Raw genomic sequence first — 23520 nt, forward strand, 5'->3', positions numbered from 1 at the left:
AATTCTTCCTCTTAAAGCATATTGTTAAAAAGAATAAAGGTGCAGTACTTTGTTGTTCATTATCTACTGCCACTGGATTGAATATTAAACGCAGGATAACAGACAAATCAGGAGCAAAGTCTTTAGAGTCGCTCCAAGATCAGCTGTGATCTTAGTTATTAACTTATCTTTGCTTTCACAACAGAAACAAACGTTGTTCAAAAAAGATTTCTTTTGCAGTCTTCAAAACAGCAGACTTAATCTGCTCAAGGCTAAACCACACAAGCTAAGAGGTGGGAGGAATGCTTTTCAAATGTCATGAAATTTTGCCCACACTTTGCAAATAACAAAAATTAGATAATTATAGTCTATGAAAAGAAGTTAAAATAAAATGAAAGATTTACATATTGAGCAATTTCAACAACATTAATAATTAATTACAGCTCTAAACTGTTTTTTATCCAGAAATATCTCAAAGTCTTTTAAACATAGCAGGGAACTCAATTAATCCACTATTAAAGTGCAGTTCCAAGTAGATAACATGCAATGGCCATTCTGCACCACCTGCCCCACCTGGGTGATACACAACAGCCATTCTGCACCAGCTGCCCCACCTGGGTGATACGCAGAAGCCATTCTGCACCAGCTGCCCCACTTGGGTGACACACAACAGCCATTCTGCACCAGCTGCCCCACCTGGGTGATATGCAGAAGCCATTCTGCACCAGCTGCCCCACCTGGGTGATACGCAGCAGCCATTCTGCACCAGCTGCCCCACCTGGGTGATACGCAGCAGCCATTCTGCACCAGCTGCCCCACCTGGGTGATACACAGCAGCCATTCTGCACCAGCTGCCCCACCTGGGTGACACTCAGCAACACCAGCAGCTATTCTGCACTAACAGCCTGACCACACAGCAGAACTGGGGGAGTAGTGAGAAACTGCTTCAGCAGAGCTGCATTAAGGGAGGCCAGGTTGTTGAATCACAAAGTGGAATCTTTTTACTTATTGACGCACAGACCCATTCTGAGTGTGTGAAAACCGAGAAGATCCTGGAGACTGGGAGACAGGTAGCTGCCAGTGACCTACATTGATACACAATTGGACCAGCTTACCTGGAAATTGTTTTTATTCAACAGAATTATCTTAACTACTATTATTGAATTGCTTATATCAATGGTAACAAAGCAATGAATGTTAAACATGGTTAAAAAAAAGTATGATGTGAATACATTATATAGGAGATGTAATTAAATAACTATATCTCATATGACATTTAAAACGTTTTGTAATAGCAATGCAGACGTAGTTTTTGTAACTGCAACCAGGGTTACAAGACATACAGCAGTTTTTAAATATTTAATAAAAATAATTTCTCCTGTAAATGTAGATCAAGTAGAAGAACTACAGTATGTACAGATTTTATTACTTTAACTCTATCATGGTGAAGAAGCCTTTTAGTCTGTACAGAATTGTTGAAGTAGTACAAATGCTTTTCAAATGCTTGAAAACTGTCAAACTGACCGATAGCCCGACAGAGCCAGCCACAACTTAATGACTCATTTTCACCAGTCTCGGGGAACTTCACCTTCACAGAAGGGACCGGGCTTGTAACAATTTAGACCAGATATTTGTTTTAATGTTAGGTTTAAACCCACCCGGAATGATAAAATGTGCTTTAAAAAGTTGCTTTACTGGTCAAAATCGGTTTACAAATGGAGACTCGTTCTTAATTTTTTTTATTAAAAAAATATTTTCCATCAGAAGACATGATCTGTGGTAACTATTAAATGCAGTAGGTGGTTTCGTTGTGATCTTGTACCAGCACGCTCTGTCTCACATCTGCCCACCTGGAAATATATACTCCAGAATTGTTACATAACCAGAATTGTGTAGTATATTCATGGTTATTTCACTTTAAATCGACAACCACATTAAAAAAAAAAAACAAAGGTGTTTATATAGACTTTACCCTGCTCTAGCAAGAGGAACGTTAGGGGTGGAAAAAAAGAAATGAAAGGTTGCTTTACACTTTATCCCTGAAATACAGTATTAGAAAATACCGAATCGCGTTCGTCAGCATGTGGCACACATCTGGGTGCGACAGATGCACAGAACAACAGGAAATGGCTGCCGGAGCCCCACTCGTCACATGGCGAGGGAAACCAGCCCGGCGATGGTGACGTACAGTCTGCGCTTTGCCCAGAGACAGGCAGTTGCAGGGATGCCACAATAAATTAAATACACGAGATCAAAATGAGAGCCTCCAAATCGAGAGGCCAATTGTAAGAAAAAAAATAAAAAGAAGATAATTAACCTTGTGTACAGCACCACCGAGAAAATAACCTTTTCGTCACACTTAAAACCTCCATCAACCCCCATAAACGTTATAATCTCAGGGTGTACCTAATCGTTCAGGCTGCTCATCTACAGTATATCGGCAGCGCAAAGGTCGCCTAAAAGAGTCGCACACAAGGGAGGGACGGGGGGTTAGAGTTCATTCCAAATTGCACAACGGTGACAGTCCTCGGAACAACAGCGCTGTGCTGAGCAGCGAGTATTGCCGTTTCCGGGTAGTAGCGGATAACACAGCTGCAGAGGGGATGCAGGTAAGTCAATTTAACGGGGATGCTCAACAAACCAGGAGCTGTGCATCACTGTCCACGGAAGCACTGGTTTAGTCAGCAGTGTGTTATAGTTGATTAATCGTTTCTTTTAAAGATTTGAAGAGCTGGTGTGTGCGTCATAGCTGCTGACCCGTCTCGGTGAAACTCGGGCCATTCAGATATGGCCATCTGACAGAAGTCTGCAGTGAGCTCGCCGTGATGTGATATCTCCCCATTTCTGCTCTGCAACATAGTGTTGTTCAAACTGAACCAAGCTGACCCGCCTTGAGTCTCTTGTGCAAGAAACTAACGAACTGGAGGAGTGAGCTCTTTTTAATAGTTGTATATATTGTCAGATTAGCGAACAGCGCAAGACGGCAGGCTGATAAAGGGTCTGTAGATGTAAAAATAAACCCACGATATGTCAGTTTCTAATAATAGTATTACTGGTATGCTAAATTAGATTTACTCATGAATTGGTAGTGAAGACGGGTCCAAACTACGCAGTGCTGTAAAGGCAATGTCTTGCAAAGCTTACTGTCATGACACTTTGAAGTAGAAATTCATATTTGTTCCATGTACAACCTTCTCCATTCCTTCAAAACAAATATTAAAAAAGAAAATAGGTAATATGAAAGAAAAATGTCATGATTGCATAAGTCTTCTGACCCTTTGCAGTGACAAAATGTCTGTAATGTGGAACACAATTAGTTTAATGTCCACTGTGATAATAGTGGTTCTCATTATTTCAGAATAAAAACACCCATGAAGCAATGATTCAACAATGAAGACCAAAGAGCTTTCAAAGCAACACAGGGATAAATTTGTATAAAGGCACAGATTAGAAGAAGGGTATAAATATATTTCATAGACCCTTACTGTATCTATTTGAGTACCTATACTGTATCTATTTGAGCCTGGTGAATTTAAGATAAGAGATAAGATTTACAGTTTCTTGCATTAGGAATTCAACTTTTCACATACAGTACCCCAGCTTGCTCTCCATGAGACAGACACAGAGAGATGTTTTGGGGTCAGAGCACAGGGTCAGCCATTGTACAGCAAACCTGGAGCAGTTGGGGTTAAGGGCCTTGCTCAGGGGCCAATGGAGTAGGATTCCCCTGCCAGCCACAGGATTTGAACCAGCAACCTGCCAGCCACAGGCCCTTAGCCACTGAGGCACTGCTCCACCCCCAGCATTTTGATGATTATGAAGTGGAAGGCACCCAGACACTGCCTAGACCAGTCTCTCCAAAATGAGCAGCAAGATAAGTAGAAAAAGGGGTTTGAGATTCCACCGTGAGGCCAACAGCAATTTTGAATTTTGAAGTTCAGTGGCTTACATAAGAGAAAACATCCATCAGTTCACAATGTCCTGGTCACTCCACAAAGTAGGCTTCTATGTAACTGAAACAAAAAACAACATTTCAAGTCCCACTTACGGTTTGTAACCTAAAGGATACAGCAAACATATAGCAAAAGCTTTTGTGGTCGTACGAAAAAAAAATGAAGAGCTTTGGTCTAAATGCAAAGTATTACGTCTGACACAAAACACTATTTTCAGCTGTGATGGCAGCAGCATTATGTTATAGTTATGTGTCTTATCAGCAGGGACTGGGAAGCTTGTCAAGATTGATGGTTACTTTGCTGGAGTTAGTATTGTTAGACCTTAGGAAAGCCTGCTTCCATCTGCTAAAGACTTGAAACTGGAATAAAATTCACCTTTCAGCAGGACAGTGACCCACAGCACAAGACCAGATCTACACTGGAGGAGCTTTAGAAGTTCAGTTGTTTGTCAAATTCTAATAATGATTAAAGTAATAGGTGAATATGAAGCGATAGTGTGCTTACTACTTTGACTTTTATTCACCTGGCTAAGGAAATGACAGACCTAGTGTCAATGCTGTGACAAACTGCTGCAGTGATGAAGGAGTGCTGGAAAAGATGTGTGCAGCACAGTAGTCTTCCATGGAGCTTTTATGCTCTAGGAAGTGACCTCCACCGGAATGTCTGTTCAGTAACACTGTGAAGTAAATATCTTTCAGTGGCTCAGTCAAACTCCTGACTTGAATCCTATTGAGGATCTGTGGAAATACATGAAAACTGCCCCCCATAAGCCATCATTTTCTCTTTTGTTTTAGCATTATTTAAATTCAGACTAAACCAATCTCTTCCTGTCAGTTAAGCATCTGAGTGTAATACAGATTTCTGTTTTTTTGTCATGATATGAGTGGCCCAGTACTGTCAGAGGACTATAAACCATCAAGTAATCCAGTCACATGCGCTATCCAAGCCAGTCTCTGCCCCGTGTGTTCTGCAGGCCCACAGGAAGCTGGTGAACAGTGTGCAGGGCTGTGTCGATGAGGCTCTGTGGGGGATTGTGAGTGGCCATGGAGGTCTGACTCTGTTGGAGGGGCAGCGCGTGGTCCTGCGCTCCGACCTGGGGGCTCTGAGGGGCCGTGTTGCCCTGGTGTCTGGGGGAGGCTCCGGCCATGAACCCGCACATGCAGGTACAAGGCACTCTCACTACCAGTTGTGTTTAGCACTGTGTAAAATGCACAGTCCCTCTTTTTCTCATTCTCATTATGTCTTCCTCCCGTTTCCGCTCCTTCCCCATCGTCTTCTTCCTGCTCTCTCCTCCCCACCCTTCCACTTCCAGGCTACATTGGCAAGGGGATGCTGTCAGGGGTCGTGGCGGGGGCGGTGTTTGCGTCACCCCCTCCTGGCAGTGTGCTGGCAGCGATCCTTGCGCTGTGGCGGGGGGGAGCATCAGGTGTGCTGCTCATTGTGAAGAACTACACTGGTGATCGGCTGAATTTCGGGCTGGCGTTGGAGCAGGCACGAGCAAAGGGAGTGCCTGTCAGCATGGTTGTAGTGGCTGACGATTGTGCCTTCACTGCACCAAGCAAGGCTGGGAGAAGGGGCCTGTGTGGCACTGTGCTCGTTCACAAGGTGAGGGGTTGGTCTGTGGAACTGTGATGTGTTGTACTACAATATATGACAAAGTGTGAAATTCACATCATACAGCAGAAACACTGGACTTTTGCTTCTAACTCACCAGGTGATGGCTTCAAGCATGCAGCAGATTTCACAAACAAAGCTGTTCCCGCAATAACATGGTCAGACTCAATAGTTTACTCAATAAGGCCACTTAAAGTGTTCATTCCATTTGCAAGGGGGGCCACGCAAGACAGTCCTGGGAGTGAGTTTGTGAGTGGGGAGGGATGGATTATCATGAGATTAACTAACCTCTTTTTGCCTCCTGCTGCAGCTGGCTGGAGCCCTTGCAGAGGAGGGGCAAACCCTGGATGAAATAGTGCATAAAGTGACTGAAGCAGCCCGAGGGATCGGTGAGCAACACTACTGTACTGCACACATTGTGGTTCAACTGAGCATGCAGCCCTTATGTGGCAGAAGCACCTGGAAGGCTGTGGACACTGTAGAGAATGTGCGTTTCAGATGAGAAAAATTGTGACCTGTACAACCTTGTAGTGGGACTACAGTATCCTGTGTAGAGGTTTTCTGCATGTACAAAATGATTCTTCGATGGTTATTAGAAAATCGACCTTGCGGAACAAATCGGCAATGCACACACACGGAGAATACATTTATTAATACATAAAATGTACATATAAACATAACAGATCTTATAGTCAGGGTTAGCAGAATACAAAAGGTATATATTAAATCACAAAGAGTTACAAATACCAAGAGATACATAATTCAGTATACCATTCATTTATACCGTTTCGTTAATGAGCTTCGATTACAACTTCTACACTAGATACTCAAAAGCAAGTACATCACTCGTAGGAATTAAATTGACATCAACTGGGGTAGAGGTAGCAATTGAATTCTAGATCTGCAATGTAGAATGTTGAATACTCATCCAATTTATGTGGATTCAGACTTCCCGCGGACACAAAGGAACAGCGACAGGCTGTTGCTAGGTCCAATCTGCTTCCTCTGGCCCGGTGCCAGGCAGTGCTGGTGTGGCTGGAGTTGTGGGAGAAGGAGGGAGAGATTCCTGCTGCGGTGCGCTGGCAGTGACTCTCTGAAGACAAGCTAGTTAGTCCTGGCTGAACTAGCAGAGATTGTGCACATGGAAAGTGACTGTGGGTCACACTCTTCAGACGGGTAGAAGACCGGTTCGTTCCCAATGTAGCGCTAGTCCTCAATACTAAGATTCAGCTGTCCACAGTTCCGACCGTAGTTCAGTCGTTGATCAAGCGAGCATTCACGGTGGGTTACTGGCGGTTCACGAGGCTTGCTGCTGGGCTAACATCGGGCGGATCCTTTGGTTACGCGCAGGTGACCTCCGGTCTTGACTCTTAGAACAAAGTAAAGTCCTGGCACTCGGACACACTGGCCGTCATGTGATTGTCCGAGCTGAGTCTGAGAAAGTCCTAGAGGGGAGGCATTCTGGGCCCTGTGCTGCCTCTTTTATCTGGAAGAACTACGGTCGTTCATTGGTAGAAAGTTTTGCTGGCATTCGAGACCCACATGGGGTTACCCTGCTCTACCAGTTCCTGATTGGATGATCAAGGCGGAGGATGAGTAACAATGCTCTCTGACCTTGGGGTTGTAAACACTTTGGGATGCGACTCTCCCTTGGAATCTCCCAGACAATAAGGCGCCAGAGATGACCATTCATGAGGGTGGCTGGAGAATCTCAGCCCTGGGAGTTGTTCTTTATCAGGAAACTCTATTAGAAAGAAAAACACCTTAAATCTGGACCACATGGAATGGCCTTTCTGTGTCCAGCACCACTGAGATGAGGGAGAGAGTGACTGGCAAAGGAGCAGCAAACTTAATTCCTGAATTATTAGTAAGCATTGCCCCTACACCTGGTTCAGGAAGGCTACATTGTAATCACAATGTGTTCACATTTTAGAAGACAAATTAACAAACTAATGAAGTAATATAAATAGAAACCTCAATTTTCTCTCATATTCTCCACCCCTATTCCTAAAGCCATTTTAGCCTAAAGCCTAAAGTCAGGTGATAACTCATCTCAGCTCCCTCTTCCTATTCTGTTATCCATGTGGTAACTCCCTCCCTCCCCAGCAATAGAGAACAGAACACTCAGCATTTAGGCACAGGGGTGCTGTCTACTGCTGCTGCACCCCTGTCTCGGACGAATGCCCACTCCTCAGCCCTACGGACCTGTGCAGTGGAGACTGTACACTTTTACATGGGAAAGGGCCCAGTGACAGGGAAGGGACTTTGAGGTTGCCCATGCTGAGCAACTATCCCCTTAGCAACACAATCCACCCAAACAAAAATGCGTTTTTTCAGAAAATATTAAAAAGAGTTCAGCAGGAAGAGTACAGAAGGTTGGAGAGGTCTGTTTACCATCACCATCAAGTCACCATCATCTAAAAAAAAGGAAAAAGCAGTTGAATTGGCCACTAATGGCAATAATTAGTGGCCCCCCTATAATTAGTGGAACTGGGTAGTCATGAGCAGTCATCCAGGTCTGTTATGTTATGATAGTTTCTTTATATGGAGAATTGAATTTATACGGATTCTAAACATATTAAGGTTATATAGAGCTGTTGATTTAGAAATTCTACTGTAGCAGCCTGGCTTTTGTTTGGGTTCTCCCACTCCAGCACTAACCAAGGCCAAGTTTGTTCAGCTCCAGTTACAAGGTGGTAATACGTTATACTGTATCTGTACCATGGATATAGATAAAGTTAATATATAGCTTCTGATCATAGCTAATGCCTGCCTGTATTTGTTCCTGCAGTGATCCTCTCTCTTTGTTTTAGGCACTTTGGGGGTCAGCCTGTCTCCCTGCAGTGTTCCTGGTTCTTGCCCAAACTTTGAGTTACCGCCAGGGGAGATGGAGCTGGGACTGGGTGAGTCAGGGGGTACTTTGACACTTGCATACATAGTGAAGAGTGTAGAATACAGGTCTAGAGAGATTTGCTGAACTGTAGAATGATTAGTTTAATCACATCTGGAATACTGCAAACAGTTCTAGCCTCCTCATTCTAAAGCAATAGAGTAACTTTAGAGAACGTTTGGATCAGAGCAGCAGTGCTCATTCCAGGGCTAAAGGAGATGATTTATGTGCACAGATTGGAGTAATTTGATCTTTTCAATCTAAGTAAAAGTCTTGGAGGGGATTTGGATGAGGTGTTCAAAATGTAGTGTACAAAATGCAGGAATATTACTAAGTAAGAGCGAATGAGAAGATCTTTTTCTAGAACAACAGGAAGTTTGAGAAAATTCAGGTCCGCATTAATATTCACACCACTGATTGTCTTAACTGCACAACACACCAGAAACTAACACTGCAGCTCACAAGTCTAAATGAGTTATACCAAATACCTGATAGACAAGAGCATTGATTGTGTTTACAATACTGTCTCACTCTCTGTTCCTTTCTCTGTGCTTCTTACAGGAATCCACGGGGAGCCTGGCATCAAGAGGGCCAAGGTCAGCTGCTTTATTTTTCAAAATTCCATTAATCTCTTTTCCATAGCATTTAATAATAATAATAATAATAATAATAACACCCACAAGACATCAACAGTCTTCAACAGTTACAGAGATGAATCATTACCTTCTGATTCAGTTCAGTAACAGTGGGATAAAAACAAGACACAGAGTACAGGAGAAGCCAGATCTGGGAGTCTCAAATCTAGTCAATGGCTAGATGGCAACCTTGGATTAATAAGCTACTGAAAGACCAGATGAGTTGTATGGGCCAAATGGTGTCCTCTCATTTGCAGTCATTCCTAGGTTTCTAACTGGACCCAGGATTCTGTGACTCTATTGCTCATTTCTTCCGCTCTGTCATATATGCTGTACTCACAAGTTTCATCAGACATTTGGTGTGTGTCTTGATAGGTGGGCACAGCGGATGAGGTAGTGAAATTCATGATAGATCACATGACCGACCCCTCCAGCCAATCACATCTCCCTCTGAAAGCAGGTAAGTTCAGTGCTGAACTTTCTGGACACACAATGCGCCTACTGTTCCTAACTTACTGTCGTGTTGCTTGTGTAGTCCTCTTTGAATTCCTGTGTTTCAGGGTGTCATTGTCCTGTTTTTTATTTTTTATTCCTGTGGACGGTGTGGTGCTCACTGTTCTGTCATATTCTTTCAGGGGACACTGTAGTGCTGGTTGTCAATAACCTGGGTTCTCTGTCCTGTCTGGAGCTGGCCATTGTCAAAGGCTCAGCAATCCGCTACCTAGGTGAGACAGTAATTGTCCTCTACCTCTGTTCTGCATTTCTCTCTCATTCTTGCTCAGTTTCTTCGCAGCTCTCCACTCTCGCCCCCTCTCTCTCTGCCCACAGCACCACTGATGTTTCGACCCAGTCTCTGTACTGTCCATCTCTCCCTCAGTTGCAGGCTTCCCCCAACTTCCCACCCAAGCTTTACAGCCAACCTCAGTCTTTAGAGAACAACATCAAGGCCCCCTCACCTCATCCCATGGTTGTTAGCATTTGTCCTCGATCTCCATATAAAGGATAGGCACTGCTCATAATACAACACAAGAACAGTATGAGGAGGCCGTTTGCTTTCGAGTACATAATTGATCCAAGGATCTCATTCAGCCATTTCTTGAGACAAACCCGGTTATCACTTTCAACCACACGAGTGGTTAGCTTATACTGCAACCTCCGGTTTTCAATTTTAAAAGTACTTCCCCACTTGTGCCCTCTGGTTTGTGTTTACTGGAATGAAGAAGCCTAAGCCTTTGAGTGTTTTGAAAACTTATATAACTGTAGGTCCCCTTGTAGTCTTCTCTGTTTTAGACTAAAAAAGAGTTTCAGTTTCAAGTCATGCAGCCCATCAGCCTGTCAGTGCAGGACATTCCTTTAAGCCCCAGAATGTATCTAGTTTCTCTTCTCTGTTCTGATTCCAGAGTAGCATTATTATTCATGTGATAATCACTCAATGTGACCAGAATTGTACTCAGTATTCTGAAAGAGGCCTTACTACTACATTATAGGCATTTAAAATAATATCCATTGTTTTATGCATTGTTTCTGTTTTTAATTACTTCCTCTCACTGTGTAGAAGATCCAAATACTGTCACAACATAAACTCCTAAACTGCCTCTTCAAACTCAGTGTTTTTCATCCTATTGTATGTTTACCGTATAATGTTTCTTTTACCTGTATGTGATGCTCTACACTTGTATACATTAGATTTCATCAGCTAGGTGTTTTCAGATTATAAAACGATTTAGACATTTCTTTGCAGTATTGACAGTGTTTGCTTATCATTTTATTTTGGCATCATTTGTGAAAAGCTTGACTCGTTTTCTATTTTGTAATCAAAATAGAAATTATATAAATTAGGAAGATTGGTGGACCTAAGTCCTCCTGTATATCTTTATATGATGAATAACTTCAGGATTGTTACCTGAATTTGAGAATTCTCCCAATTCTGTATTCTCTTTTCAAGTAACCATTTATTTTTTTTCCATTTATTTTTTACCACTTCTTGATCTAAAAACATGGATTACTTTGAATGCCTGCTAAAGATTTATCAGGAATTTTATCAAAAGCCTTCTAAAAGTAATCAATATTTTCTGACTTAACTGTACTCTAGGATCTTAATTCTGTTTAGACAGTCCTCCAGTTTAGTTCTAATTATCATCTCCATATCCTTATTTGTAATATAATTATTTTGTTCAGTTTTGTTGGGCATTAGCATTAGCAATTTTCCAGTAGCTACTAGTCTGCAGAAAGAGATTTGTCAATGGCCAATAAACAATATATCTTTTCTCCTTAAGTACAATTGGTAGCGTACCTTCAGGCCTGAATATTTGCTCATTCTAAGACCTTCTAGTAGCTGAAACAAATCTGTTTTTTTTATTGTAGTACTGTTTAATAAGGACCATTGTCTTTACTCAGACTGGGGCATCTTGTCAGTTTGTTCCTTAGTAAATGCCTGAGTGAATTTCATTGAACACATCAGCCATTTCCCTTTCATCATTTGAAAGCTTTCTATTTATATCTCTGAGACACTTCACTTCGTCTTTTTCGATTCTGCTGCTGTGATATTGAAAAATCTTGCATTGTTTTAGCCTCCATTACCATATTCCTTTCAATTTCCTTCTTGGCCTTTTTTAGTAAATTTGTATTTGTGCTTGTAGTTCATTGTTCTCCTTTTCTTTAACTACATCCTGTTATTTTCCAGTCATTTCATAAAGTGATATTATTCTCCATATATTGGACCTCTTGTGTCACTAATTTCTAGGCTTTACTCTTTTTTAGATGAATCTATCTATGCTTCAAGCAGAACATCTTTAAACATGGCATCTCCCCTGTTACACTCTACTTCTCTTAAACTCTCCCATTCCTTTAAATCTGTATCTTTCACTTTTGTACAGGAGATGCCTTGGTAAAATCCTGATTTGGTCCTGCTCTTCCATTAATTTCCGAAGTCTTTAGATCAAGGCCTCCATCACTCCTGACTTCTTTTTCACATGAAGAGACAAAAGGAGGACGCATTTAGGGCACAGGGCCCCAGGCACAGAGAGCAGGGCTCAGTGGCCAGCTCACCCAAGTGTGACTCCTTCCTGTTGTGATTTTCCAGAGGAGCGGGGTGTATGCATTGCCAGGGTGATGTCAGGCACGTTTATGACATCATTAGAGATGGCAGGGGTGTCTCTCACTCTGATGCTGGCCAACCAGGACATACTCAGGCTGTTTGGTGAGTCTCATTAATACAGTGTGCTTTACAGGTAACAATTCACTGTAATGTGCTTTAACTGTACAGTATTAAAACTATTTACTGCCAGATTTGAAATTGTAAGTGTTTATGGCATGCTTATTACTGTATGTGATTTTATAACAAAAATTGCCAAAGAAACATCTTTCGTTTCTCCCTCCTTCTCTCTTTCTAGATGCTGATACCACCGCCCCTGCCTGGCCCAAGGTGAGCAATGTTACCCTAAGTGGGCGGAACCGCACCATTGGACCAACACAGGAGGACACAGCAGAGCCAGAGAATACCACCCAAGGTATGACACTGAGAATAGAGCCCAACACAGGGAGGAACCACAGGTCTGCACATAGAGGGCTCGGCACAGCGCGTATAGCACACAGAAGAAACAGAGTGAGCACACAGAAGGAATCCAGTGTTGAGGCCAATCTGTGTGTGCTCTGCAGGCCCGCGCTCTGCTGTGCTGCGGCGGGTGCTGCAGGGGGTGTGTACCTCTCTCCTCGCCCAGCAGGAGGTGCTCAATGAGCTGGACCGCGCAGCAGGAGATGGCGATTGTGGGAACACTCATGCCCTTGCTGCACAGGGTGAGTACTGACCGGTTGCTAATTGCTTTGGATCAGTGATAGAAATTTAATTTTGAGATTTCTCTTGTTATTTCTCAAGTTTTTCTGCTATTCGACCAGCTCTTGAACCATGTGTATAGTGACCTTAAATTCCTTCACTCTGAAGTACAAAAATTTTTTATGTGGAATTATATCAGAAGACACTTGGGAATCTGTATACACAGAGTCACAGACCCAGTGTAGAGATAATGACCTGAGAGTGCAGGACATACTTGATATTGTATATACCCAGTACAAAGGGTAGGGGTGTAACCCCGGCGTCCTGGGCAAATTTCCCATTGGCCCTTACCAATCATGGCCTCCTAACAATCCCCATCTATGAATTGGCTTCATTACTCTGCTCTCCTCCCCACTGATAGCTGATGTGTGGTGAGCGTTCTGGCGCACTATGGCTGCCGTCGCATCATCCAGGTGGGGCTGCACATTGGTGGTGGTGGAGGGGAGTCCCCAGTACCTGTAAAGCGCTTTGAGTGCAGTGTCTAGAAAAGTACTATATAAGTGTAAGCAATTATTATAATTATTATTACTTAGTATTTTAATATATTGTAGTGTATTTTAACACACTATGTGATTGGATGTTCCCTTAAGCCCCGAAATGTACTGTATAATTACTCATCTCTGGACTGATTCCTGATCAATCATATTTTTTTGTTGTTGTATTATGTAGTGACTATACTGTAGTACATAATACTCTAAATCATTACTTATTAGTGCATTGTACACATTTTAACATCACTTGATTTAAATTCTACACTTTTAACTGTATATTCTAATATTCTGTTTACAATTTTATTGCTTCACCACATTGACTTGAAAAAGTTAAAGTTCTAGAGATCTGTTTTTTTATTTAGGTAAAAGGACAGATAATGTAAACTAAAAGCGGTTTTATCCATGTTAATCAATTGTAGGCATTTAAATGTGAAAATATGTATTTAGAAATGACATTTAAAAGCATTTAGTTTTAAATTGAATCTTGCCCAGTCTACTTAACTCCTAATACATAATCTAACACCATCATTTCCAGAAGCTGTCTGAGCATAGGTTCATTGCAAGAGCAACCAATCAGTATTACTGATTAATGAAAGGAGTAGGTAATTAGTTTCCCTGAGCAGGTAAACAGAACTGAAAACCATTAACAATCAACAGTATGAGTAAATAAAAAAAAGAACTTCACAGTGCTTTTAGAGTATGTTGAGTTATAATACAACATTGAAATCAGATTCAGTGCAGCTTCAATATCATTTAAGGGGAAATTTCAGTTGTGTTTCAGTGATGATGGGGTCACTCCCAGATTAAGGTACAGACAGTATTCTAGTAGTCAGAAATTATCTTCTGTCACTTTTATTTTATGATTTTTTAAAAGAAAATACCAATGTCTTAGTTCGATATACTTAATAAAGAAGGTGTAATTTAAATGCAATGCCATCTCCACTTCTGTGTAACATAGTTATGGGTGAGCAGGGGGAATATCTTGCACACTTAGGCAGCTCATTCCTACATTGAAAGTATCAGATCCTACCCACTGTTATCCTGCTGCTTGGCTCTTGTAATGAGTTGGACTCTTCACAGCCATCCAAGAGTGGCTCCAGGGACATGTGACGCCAGACTGTCCTGGGCAGCTGCTGTCTTCTCTTGCTGGATTGGTCCAAGAGCACATGGGCGGATCCTCAGGGGCGGTGAGTTTAACCGTGATGTTTCTGGTGGGTGTCATCTCATGTCCCAAGGGGAGAATCAGTGGCATTGAGGACACTGGAAGTACAGTGGGAATCCCAGTAGGCTGGTGATCTGGAACAGTCTTGACCTGGAGCTGTGTATCATTAATAATGATCTGCCTCAGTCACTTTAGTTCTGATCTGTTAGTGTATCTTCTAACTCTCTATGGGTTTGGTTAGTCCTGAAATACTGGTAATGTCCTTATGTCTGTCAACTCCACAGACCATGACAGCAGCACTTTGCCTCTGGGTGAACAGTATTTCTGGCCTCTTCAGTCTGTGATAGGGATGCTGTACCTCCATGTGTTTCTGTTGTCTGTAGACTGTGAAAAACACACTCTTGATTTGTTTCTCAGCTCTACAGTCTCTTCCTGACAGCCGCTGCTCCCCACCTCAAAGGCAAAACAGAGCTCAGTGCCTGGGCTGATGCAGTGCATGCTGGGATGGAGGCCATGAAGAGGTCAGACCAAATTGCCTTTAGTAGGGTTGTGGCCCAGAAACTGCCAGAATGCTACTGCAGCGTGCAGAAGCAGGGGGTTCAGATGCTTCAGAATGATTTCCAACAAAATACTTTCATATTTCATTTCAGTCTTCAAATCCAAACTTTATTATTATTATTGCCTAGAGGAAATTTGTTTTGTGTTAGAGTCCAACACAAGAGTCCAGCAAAACAACCATCACCTTCAAGGGATATTTTGGAAACATATCCTACAAAAACTCAACATAAAAAAATAAATTATTTTACATTATTCAAAAGTGAAATTCCAGAGGAAATAACTGGTTAGTTATTTAGTTATATTTATTTTGATTATTTAGGTATTTATTTAGATTTAGATTTATCTAGATTTGTTACCACTGCACTTTAGGGCACAATGGCATATCTCAAGGTTGTGAGTACTATTTTCATTTTATTTAGATAGTATCTGAATTTTCATCCATCTAGAAATTGTTAGACAATTGTTACTAGTTTAGTATCTCTGTTATAACAGCTATTTCAGTCTGTCAGACCCCATATTGCAGGAATCTTGAAACCATTTATTCACTAATATTCGTCTGTGGTATGTGTGTACACAACCTCTCCTTGTGGTGGAAGTGTGTAACTGCAGCCTGTGTTTGTGCAGGTATGGCGGAGCAGAGCAGGGTGACCGGACGATGGTAAGTACTCTGGAGCAACAAACTGGATGTAGCTCTCTCTCCAGGTGGGAAGACCGAAAGAAAAAAGCAGGTTTTCAGTTTTCAGTTCAGTTTCAGTTGGAGCCTAAGGGCACAGTGAGAGCACTGAGCGTGCTACATTGCTTCCTTAGGACCTAGTCAGGCTTATGCTGTAAATTGACACCTAAATTATCAGTCAGTTTATTTTTGCTCCTACTGTAATTCTAATGTTGCTTTAGGAATCAGAAGTCAAAACGGCTTCATCTTCTTAGTCTATATATCACACATAATATTTAATGCAGTATTTGTGCCTTTATATAGTGTCTCTTCGTTAGTGTACAAATCCATCTAAGTTTTAGTCCTAGCCCTGCTATACAGTATATGTCATTTAAGCCTTCATTGTTCCTTTGTATTAAAAGTGGTGAGAGTTAGTGTAATCCATCTATACTTTATCATTGCACTAACCCAGTGTTGCACAACTCCAGTCCTAGAGGGCTTCAGTCTCTGAAGGTTTGAGATGGTTAGCTTATTAAGAAGGTCAATAGCTTAACTCAGGGGTTCCCAACCAGGGGCTCGCGAACCCCTAGGGGTTTGAGGCGGTACTGCAGGGGGTTTGTGAGATTGTGAAGGAAACGTCAGTCAAATAAAATTAAATTTGAAAAATATATATATATATAACATTACTTTATATCAACAACAGAAATCAATGACAGAATTAGCTAATAGAATTAGCCCTACATTTATTGAAAGGTTTGATTTAGTTAAAATCTCAAGAGAGTACTTGAGGCAAATAATTTAGGTTGAAGGGGTTCAGCTGACAAAAAAGGTTGGGAACCCCTGGCTTAACTGAACAAATTTAACACTTTTCAGCTGCTGATGATTTGAAAAGGCCTACAAAACCAGTTGGATTCTGGCATGAAAAGACTGGAGTTGTGACTTCTGCTCTAACCCCTTTCTTCTCCACAGCTGGATGCTCTGTGCCCTGCAGTGGAGGAGCTGAGTAAACTTTCCACAGTGCCTCCTGGTGGAGAAATGGAAGTACTGCAAAGTGCTGTAGAGGTAAGACATGTCCTCCCAGTGAAACAGTAATAATAATGATAATAATAATTGCTTACACTTATATAGCGCGTTTCTGGACACTGCACTCAAAGCGCTTTACAGGTAATGGGGACTCCCCTCCACCACCACCAATGTGCAGCCTCACCTGGATGATGCGATGGCAGCCATAGTGTGCCAGAACGCTCACCACACATCAGCTATTAGTGAGGAGGAGAGCAGAGTAATGAAGCGAATTCACAGAGGGGGATTATTAGGAGGCCATGACTGGTAAGGGCCAATGGGAAATTTGGCCAGGACGCCGGGGTTACACCTCTACTCTTTTAGAGAAACACCCTGGGATTTTTAATGACCACAGAGAGTCAGGACATCGGTTTTACGTCTCATCCGAAGGATGGCGCCTGTTTACGGTATAGTGAGCACCCCCTGCTGGCCTCACTAACACCTCTTCCAGCAGCAACCTTAGTTTTTCCCAGGAGGTAACCCATCCAGGTACTGACCAGGCTCACACCTGCTGAGCTTCAGTGGGTTGCCAGTTGTGAGTTGCAGAGTGATATGGCTGCTGGCATAATGAAACTTTAGCTGGGGTATGGTTTCAGTATTTTCGGATTTATCACATGTGCCAATAATGTATAAAAGCAATTTAGTACTGGACAGGCAAGGTGGAAGAGTTGGAAATCTAACACTGTACCTCAAACACCTGACACTTCCACAACAAAAAGTGTATGAAGGACCTTCCTTGTGTTCCCATTGAGCCCGATCTCCTCTCTCTGTTTTAGCGTGCGGTGTCAGGAGCGGAGAGAACACGCGGTCTCACAGCGAAGGCAGGGCGTGCCAGTTACATCGCAGCACAGCATGTGACCCAGCCTGACCCTGGTGCTGTTGCTGTAGCAACCATACTGAAGGCTATTCTCACTGCTCTGCAGGATGAGGTGTAGGGATACAAGGAAGTGTTTTATAGTCACCAGCATCATGCACTCTCAGTAAGAGCAGCGACCAGTCAATCTGTGCACATCTCCACTTAAACATCTTAACACTATCAGGTTACATCAGAGTACTAGAACCTTAACACAAAAAATGTTAATCCCACTGCCACAGTAGGCAGCTCATCCACACCTTGTTACAGAGGGAGTGAATATCACTTTACCAGACATACCCCTTTAACCCACTTTCTCTCTGAGCTCCCTGTCATGAAGAGCAGCTGCTTGGTGCAGCAGTCAGGGATTAGGATGGTGCAAGGATGGTCCATTGTCTGTGTCAGTGTGCACATGTGATCAGAGAGGAGATGTACAGTATGTGAATTCCAGAATGAATATTACAGCAAACATTTCCCAACAGTCTAGAATGAGAGCTACTGTATGTATTTTCATGCTCCTAATACCAGTGTGAGTATCCTTCATAAAGAGTATTAATCTACTACACATTCATCTACATGTGTGTTTTGTGGTTGTGATTGTGTCTGTTTTTATGTTGTGCATGAGGTGAAGTACATTGTCTTTAGGAAAAATATAATGCTAAACAAAACAACAACAACCCATTAAGTACACATTCAATACTTAAAATATACTGTAATTATGGTCTTACAATATAAAATGGTCTTTAAACCAGTGATCTGCTGCTTGAGGTACATGTGGAGAATTACAGATGTACTGTACCGACAGTCAGACTCAATCTGTGGTAATGACTACAGAATTAATTCAAAAAAGTTACTGGAGAGCAAGTTTTGGACTTCAAGCCAAAGTATTAAAATGTAATAATTGAATTAATAAATTAATAGGAGGAGTAGACTAATATAAAAGGATAACATCCTTAATATTTTGAAGTTGAGTTACCTTTGTTGGCTAAGTAAATAACAACACCACTGAAAAGTATTAGAGAAACACTGATGCAGTTAATCAGTGGAGGAGCTATTGTAGCTTGATTTGTTTTTGATCGATTTAAGATAGAGATAACTTTATTAGCCATATACAATTTCTTGCATTAGGAGTTTGTCATACCCCAGCTTGGTCTCCATGAGACACAGAGACAGGGAGAGAAGCTTGGGGTCGGAGCACAGGGTCAGCCATTGTACAGCACCCCTGGAGCAGCTGGGGTTAAGGGCCTTGCTCAGGAGCCCAACGGAGTAGGATTCCTCTGCCGGTCATGGGATTTTGAACCAGCAACCTTCCAGCCACAGGCGCAGATCCTTAGCCACGGAGCCACTGCTCTGCCCCTTGGTTTGGATATGCAAAATTTCATAGGAACATCCATTAAAAAATGTGATTGAAAGCATGAATGAGAACTGCATATGATATACTGTAAATGATTCAATTAAATTCAGTCAACAAGCAGCAGTATATCCAACAAGTCCTAGATCTGGTTGAGGGCCAACACCAGACCAATTGGACTCCAGCAGAGAGGGGAAGAGGGCCGTCACTATATCAGCAAATGATGGCAAGGGCTTCCAACAAGGAGCCAGGGGCAGAGACCATGTACTCATACACTCAAAGCAGAGGGAAAATCAGCAGCTGGAGGGCTCCTAAGCTGGGGCCGCAGGTACAGTGGGTTTAACACCTGACCAGCAAGGGAAAGACAACATAGTGAGAGAGCTAGCAGAAAAGAGATGGAAGGGAGAGAGAAAGGGGAAATGAGACAGGAAGCAGTTGCAAATTTTCTGGATTTCCTGGGAGGGTGGATAATATCAGTAGAACTGGAAGAGAAAAGTAGACAGTTTAGCAGGACCAGAGAGACAGTTGTTGAGGTTGAAGTAGAAAAGTGGTGAGAAAGTGACTCTTGTCCAGGCTTTGGGGACACAAAAGTTCAGACTTCTGGGTACAGCTATGCCAGAAAGGCTGGCATGTGTGAAACGATGATAAGATAGGAGTGAAGCAAACATCAGGGTAGAGGCACATGAGTGACCAACCACTGAGTCCAAGGGATGTCTATCTCTGATTTGATCAAAATGCTGATTGTGAGAAAAGATGTGTGCAAATGGGACAATATTTATGCACAAGAGTGGAAATGTGAGATTGTAATTTGACCTCCTCCCAAACTTCAGTTTAACAATTATGTTTATCCAAAGAGTTAGTAAAGCAAAAAGGAAATAAAATCAAATAGGAGGATTAGCAAACTACAGTAGAAGAAGAAGTTCTAAACATTAAGATAAAATTCAAAACGTGGCAAACATCTTGTAGATGACATTTCACATAGACAGGTATAGTACGTTGATGCATACTGTACAAACTTAAGAAGGGTTACAAACGAGAGGTAGCCATTTGGCCCATCTAGCCCATTTGACAGTTGGTAGTTTAATAATGCAGGGATCTCATACAGCTGTTTTTCTTTAAGCCAGGGTATTGGCTTCAACAATATTGCTGGGTAGCTTATTCCGTACTCCAACACTCAATTGCATAAAGAACTGTCTCCTGTTCTCGGTTTTAAATGATCTTCCAAGCAGTTTCTACTCTGGCCCTCTGGCCTTTATATGAAATTATTATTTTGATCTACAAATTCTACTAAAAATTCTACAAGACGGATTGCATTCAAAGATTATATGATTTTAAAATTCTTTAATATCACATGTATTTCACAAAACTTTTAATTTTTAGCCCTTTATTAACATTGAAATAAAGAATATGTTGAAATTAATAAGAATGAAAGTGCATAACCTACTTTAATGACTTCATTCAATAAGATAAGATAAACAGAGCATTCAGTTAAATTCAAACCCGTAAGGTATTCAGCTTGTAAACTGTTTATTAACCTTTTTAATTTAGTTTGATTACCACAGGACAGAGAGATGAGTGATTTATCATGTATTCAGTCATAATCCATTTTTCTGCAAAAAATACAACAGCACAATATGGTCTTTTAAATATATCCTTAAAACCTCACTTGTCTGTGTTTTAGTAAATTTATATTTCTTATTGAACTTTGTGTTTTGGTTTTAAAGTTTTTGAGACTGAACATACAGTATTAAGAGTACTATAAAAAATAAAGAGTTAGGAAGTGATTTAAAACTATGTTGCTCCTTCATTTATGTAGACTAACTAGAACAGGTGAAGTCTGCTACATGATAGCTGTTGGAAAGAATAGAGATAAAGCTTGGTGGAATAAACATCAGATTGTCAAGGTAAAAATTGTAAAATAACCTTTCATGTTTTCTAGCTTAACTGTAGTTAAGCTGCAATATCTGGTCTCCTATTTTCTTTAAGCAAAGTCCAGCTTGAATCTTCTGGTGTGTGGTCTATACGGAAGTCCTCGGGTCTTGTCAAGAAGTATTTTTCCCTGAAACACAAACAGGTATGTTTCAGAGTTTTAGGTTTAGTGAGCGTGTATTTAAAAACATTGCATGTGTGTAAATGCAATTTATAGTAAAAGTCAGTCACAGACCAAGCCATTCTGCTTTTTTGATGTTTTTTTTCAGATCACTGCTGCATTCTTTAATTATAAACATTTTGATTCCCTTTTTGAACCAGACGGCTGATCTGTCTTTTAGCCTTGATTATTCTGTTTTTTTACAACAATTGATAATTGAGTTATCATAAAAATCAGTTACCATGGTTATATCATCATCACAATAAATCGGCATGATAGTATGAATTGCCCACATACCATTTCAAAATGGTATATTTTAATGTTCTTTTTATTTACATACATAGTATGTAATAATTCTTGTTTATTTTTAAACTAAAACTCAATTTATATATTATAAAAACAAAAAAAAATCACAGAGTTCAAATTTCTTTGTGGTTTTCCTCCATTATTAACTTCTAAAAAGATTTTGTCTGCAACTGTAGATAGCCCTCGGTTTAGATTTTTGTCTTATGGGCCTGAAATCTTAATTTAATCTAAGTGTAATTGCAATGACCTTCTTAATTAAAAATGCACTAATTAATTGTTTAGCACATCCAAATCCAGAACTGATTAAGATGCCTAGACACTTGGTATTTCTTGATAAAAAGCTTAAAACTCACTCACGTGTCATTCCATGTAACATCAATGAGGTGCCATTTATTTTCAATATAAACTGCATTCCAAGCATGACTTGATACAGTCCCTTTTCCTGAAATGTACTCACATTTCACACCTGCAATCCTGGACACATAACATACAAAATTATTTTTCATAGTTAATATATTTTGACCTCTTTTATAATTTTAAATCCCTTATACATTCTCAATACATCAAGAAGCTGTGTAAGTTTCTATTACATCCGACAACTCTCAAAAGCACACCCACTCAACTCTTTATGTTTTATTGTCATGTTCTGGCTAAGCTTTAACCAATAGGTAGGATGTGGATTTCTCACAGTATGTCCCTATGAGTTCTTGCCTGAATAGCAGCAATGACCGGTTTGCTGATAAACCTAGTAAAGGCCAATGTAGGCTCCAGTCTGCCCAGAATGCTTACTTATGATGGTTATATTTCAGTGTGTCCTTACAGAAGCACGAACCCGATCTCAGCTCTAAACTGTTTTCTTTTGAAGGTGCTCCTACCTGCACATTTCCTGGAACAGTTTGGCATGTCCACCACACTTAGCTTTTCTTTTCCTCAGCACGTCCTGCGGATCCGTGGTATAGCAGTCTTCATTTTCATAAACTAAAGTGGAGTAAAAAAGCACCCAAGATATTTGCTATGAAATAAGTCCCAGAAAATCATTTCTTTTTGTGAGGTTAATGTCCAGCCTCACATATAATATTCGTTTTATCTTTCCTAAACAGCAGGTGTTGCCAAAGCACCTGGTGGTTTTGTATAGATCACCCAGATAGATGCTGGAGGGTGTGTAATATACAGTATGTTCAGTTTTTCACTAATATTTGTGCAACAGACCACTCTATGTGTGGAATAAGTGTAATGGTCTGGGCAAGACTGTATAGTTGCTACAGATCTCCAGATGTGGTTATTAACTGCAACATAACTTCTTGGCACAACAGTGGTCAAGTCATGCTACTGTACTGTACTTCAATGGCTGCTCTTCCTGCAGGCTCATTCTGACATGACAACCTTCCAGCAGGGCAACACATACTCATATTGCTCACGTAACATTGTTTTTCTTTTAAGATGCAATGCTGTGAATAGTAATGCTGTGAATACCCTCCTCACCAGACTGGAGCCCCACTGAATATTTGCTAAATGTGCTTAGTCAAAGTATGTAAACTTGGTCTCGGAGACCAGCGAGCCAACTTCTTCAAACTCCATGAAAGGAATGGGATGCATCAGGTTTGAAGCCATGAATCACAGATGTACACCTTGTATTGCTTCCAACAGCACCACACACATGCTACTATCCTGTAACTTTCCTGGGTTGATCAACAATATTGATGACAGATATTAATGTAATTAATTTACTTGTGTCTTATCTGTTCAATAAAAGGTCAGTGTAACTGCTTCAAAGATGTTGTCGTTTTCCTGATTAAACCTTTGTTAATTGTTTGTAATTGTGTGATAGGTTTCTTTTGGTGCACAACATCCATAAACACACTACACACATAGGAACAAACATACAGTAAGCTAATTGCACAGTGCAAAGTATAAAGCTTATTGGGTATGGAGCCTCTTCGGATATATGTACTGTACATACAAACACACTCAATTTTGGAATTTACAGTATGAATTCTAGTGAGGGGTCTACCAAACGGCTGCACACTGTCCAACCTGTACATCAGCCAGAAATAAACTTAACCATTTTAAACTTCTTCAGGAATAGTATCTGA

At 41.1% G+C, this 23520-nt stretch overlaps 2 protein-coding genes across 7 annotated transcripts in view; one reads left to right on the forward strand and one right to left on the reverse strand.

Annotated features, from left to right (window-relative positions):
* Positions 1-2229: 2229 nt before the first annotated feature.
* tkfc (triokinase/FMN cyclase) lies at positions 2230-23200 on the forward strand. 2 transcript variants are annotated; one of them, XR_015936926.1, is made up of 17 exons: positions 2230-2588; positions 4906-5095; positions 5245-5537; positions 5857-5935; positions 8360-8449; positions 8998-9032; positions 9447-9531; positions 9707-9796; positions 12154-12270; positions 12464-12580; positions 12729-12866; positions 14475-14581; positions 14974-15077; positions 15739-15772; positions 16736-16828; positions 17605-21106; positions 22293-23200. XR_015936926.1 is itself a non-coding variant. In XM_088632433.1 (16 exons), exons 1-16 carry the CDS (start codon positions 2583-2585, stop codon positions 17761-17763), a joined length of 1737 nt encoding a protein of 578 aa, XP_088488559.1. In that variant the 5' UTR covers positions 2230-2582; the 3' UTR covers positions 17764-23200. The 2 variants fall into 2 exon arrangements, 1 of the variants encoding a protein (XP_088488559.1); XM_088632433.1 differs by having other exon boundaries at positions 17605-23200.
* The window catches only part of LOC148678209 (kyphoscoliosis peptidase-like), a 42984-nt gene continuing 40006 nt past the window's right edge, over positions 20543-23520 (reverse strand). For all 5 annotated transcript variants that reach the window (XM_088632454.1, XM_088632486.1, XM_088632472.1 and 2 more), the window contains exons 5-7: positions 22303-22405; positions 21785-21901; positions 20543-21091 (exon numbers count right to left, since the gene is read on the reverse strand). In XM_088632454.1, coding sequence (XP_088488580.1) covers positions 20983-21091; positions 21785-21901; positions 22303-22405 — 329 coding nt within the window. In that variant the 3' untranslated portion in view covers positions 20543-20982. The remainder of the gene's footprint in view (positions 21092-21784; positions 21902-22302; positions 22406-23520) is intronic.

Source organism: Lepisosteus platostomus, chromosome 1 (assembly GCF_059453375.1).
Source record: "Lepisosteus platostomus isolate fLepPlt1 chromosome 1, fLepPlt1.hap1, whole genome shotgun sequence".
In the NCBI taxonomy this organism is placed as follows: domain Eukaryota; kingdom Metazoa; phylum Chordata; class Actinopteri; order Semionotiformes; family Lepisosteidae; genus Lepisosteus; species Lepisosteus platostomus.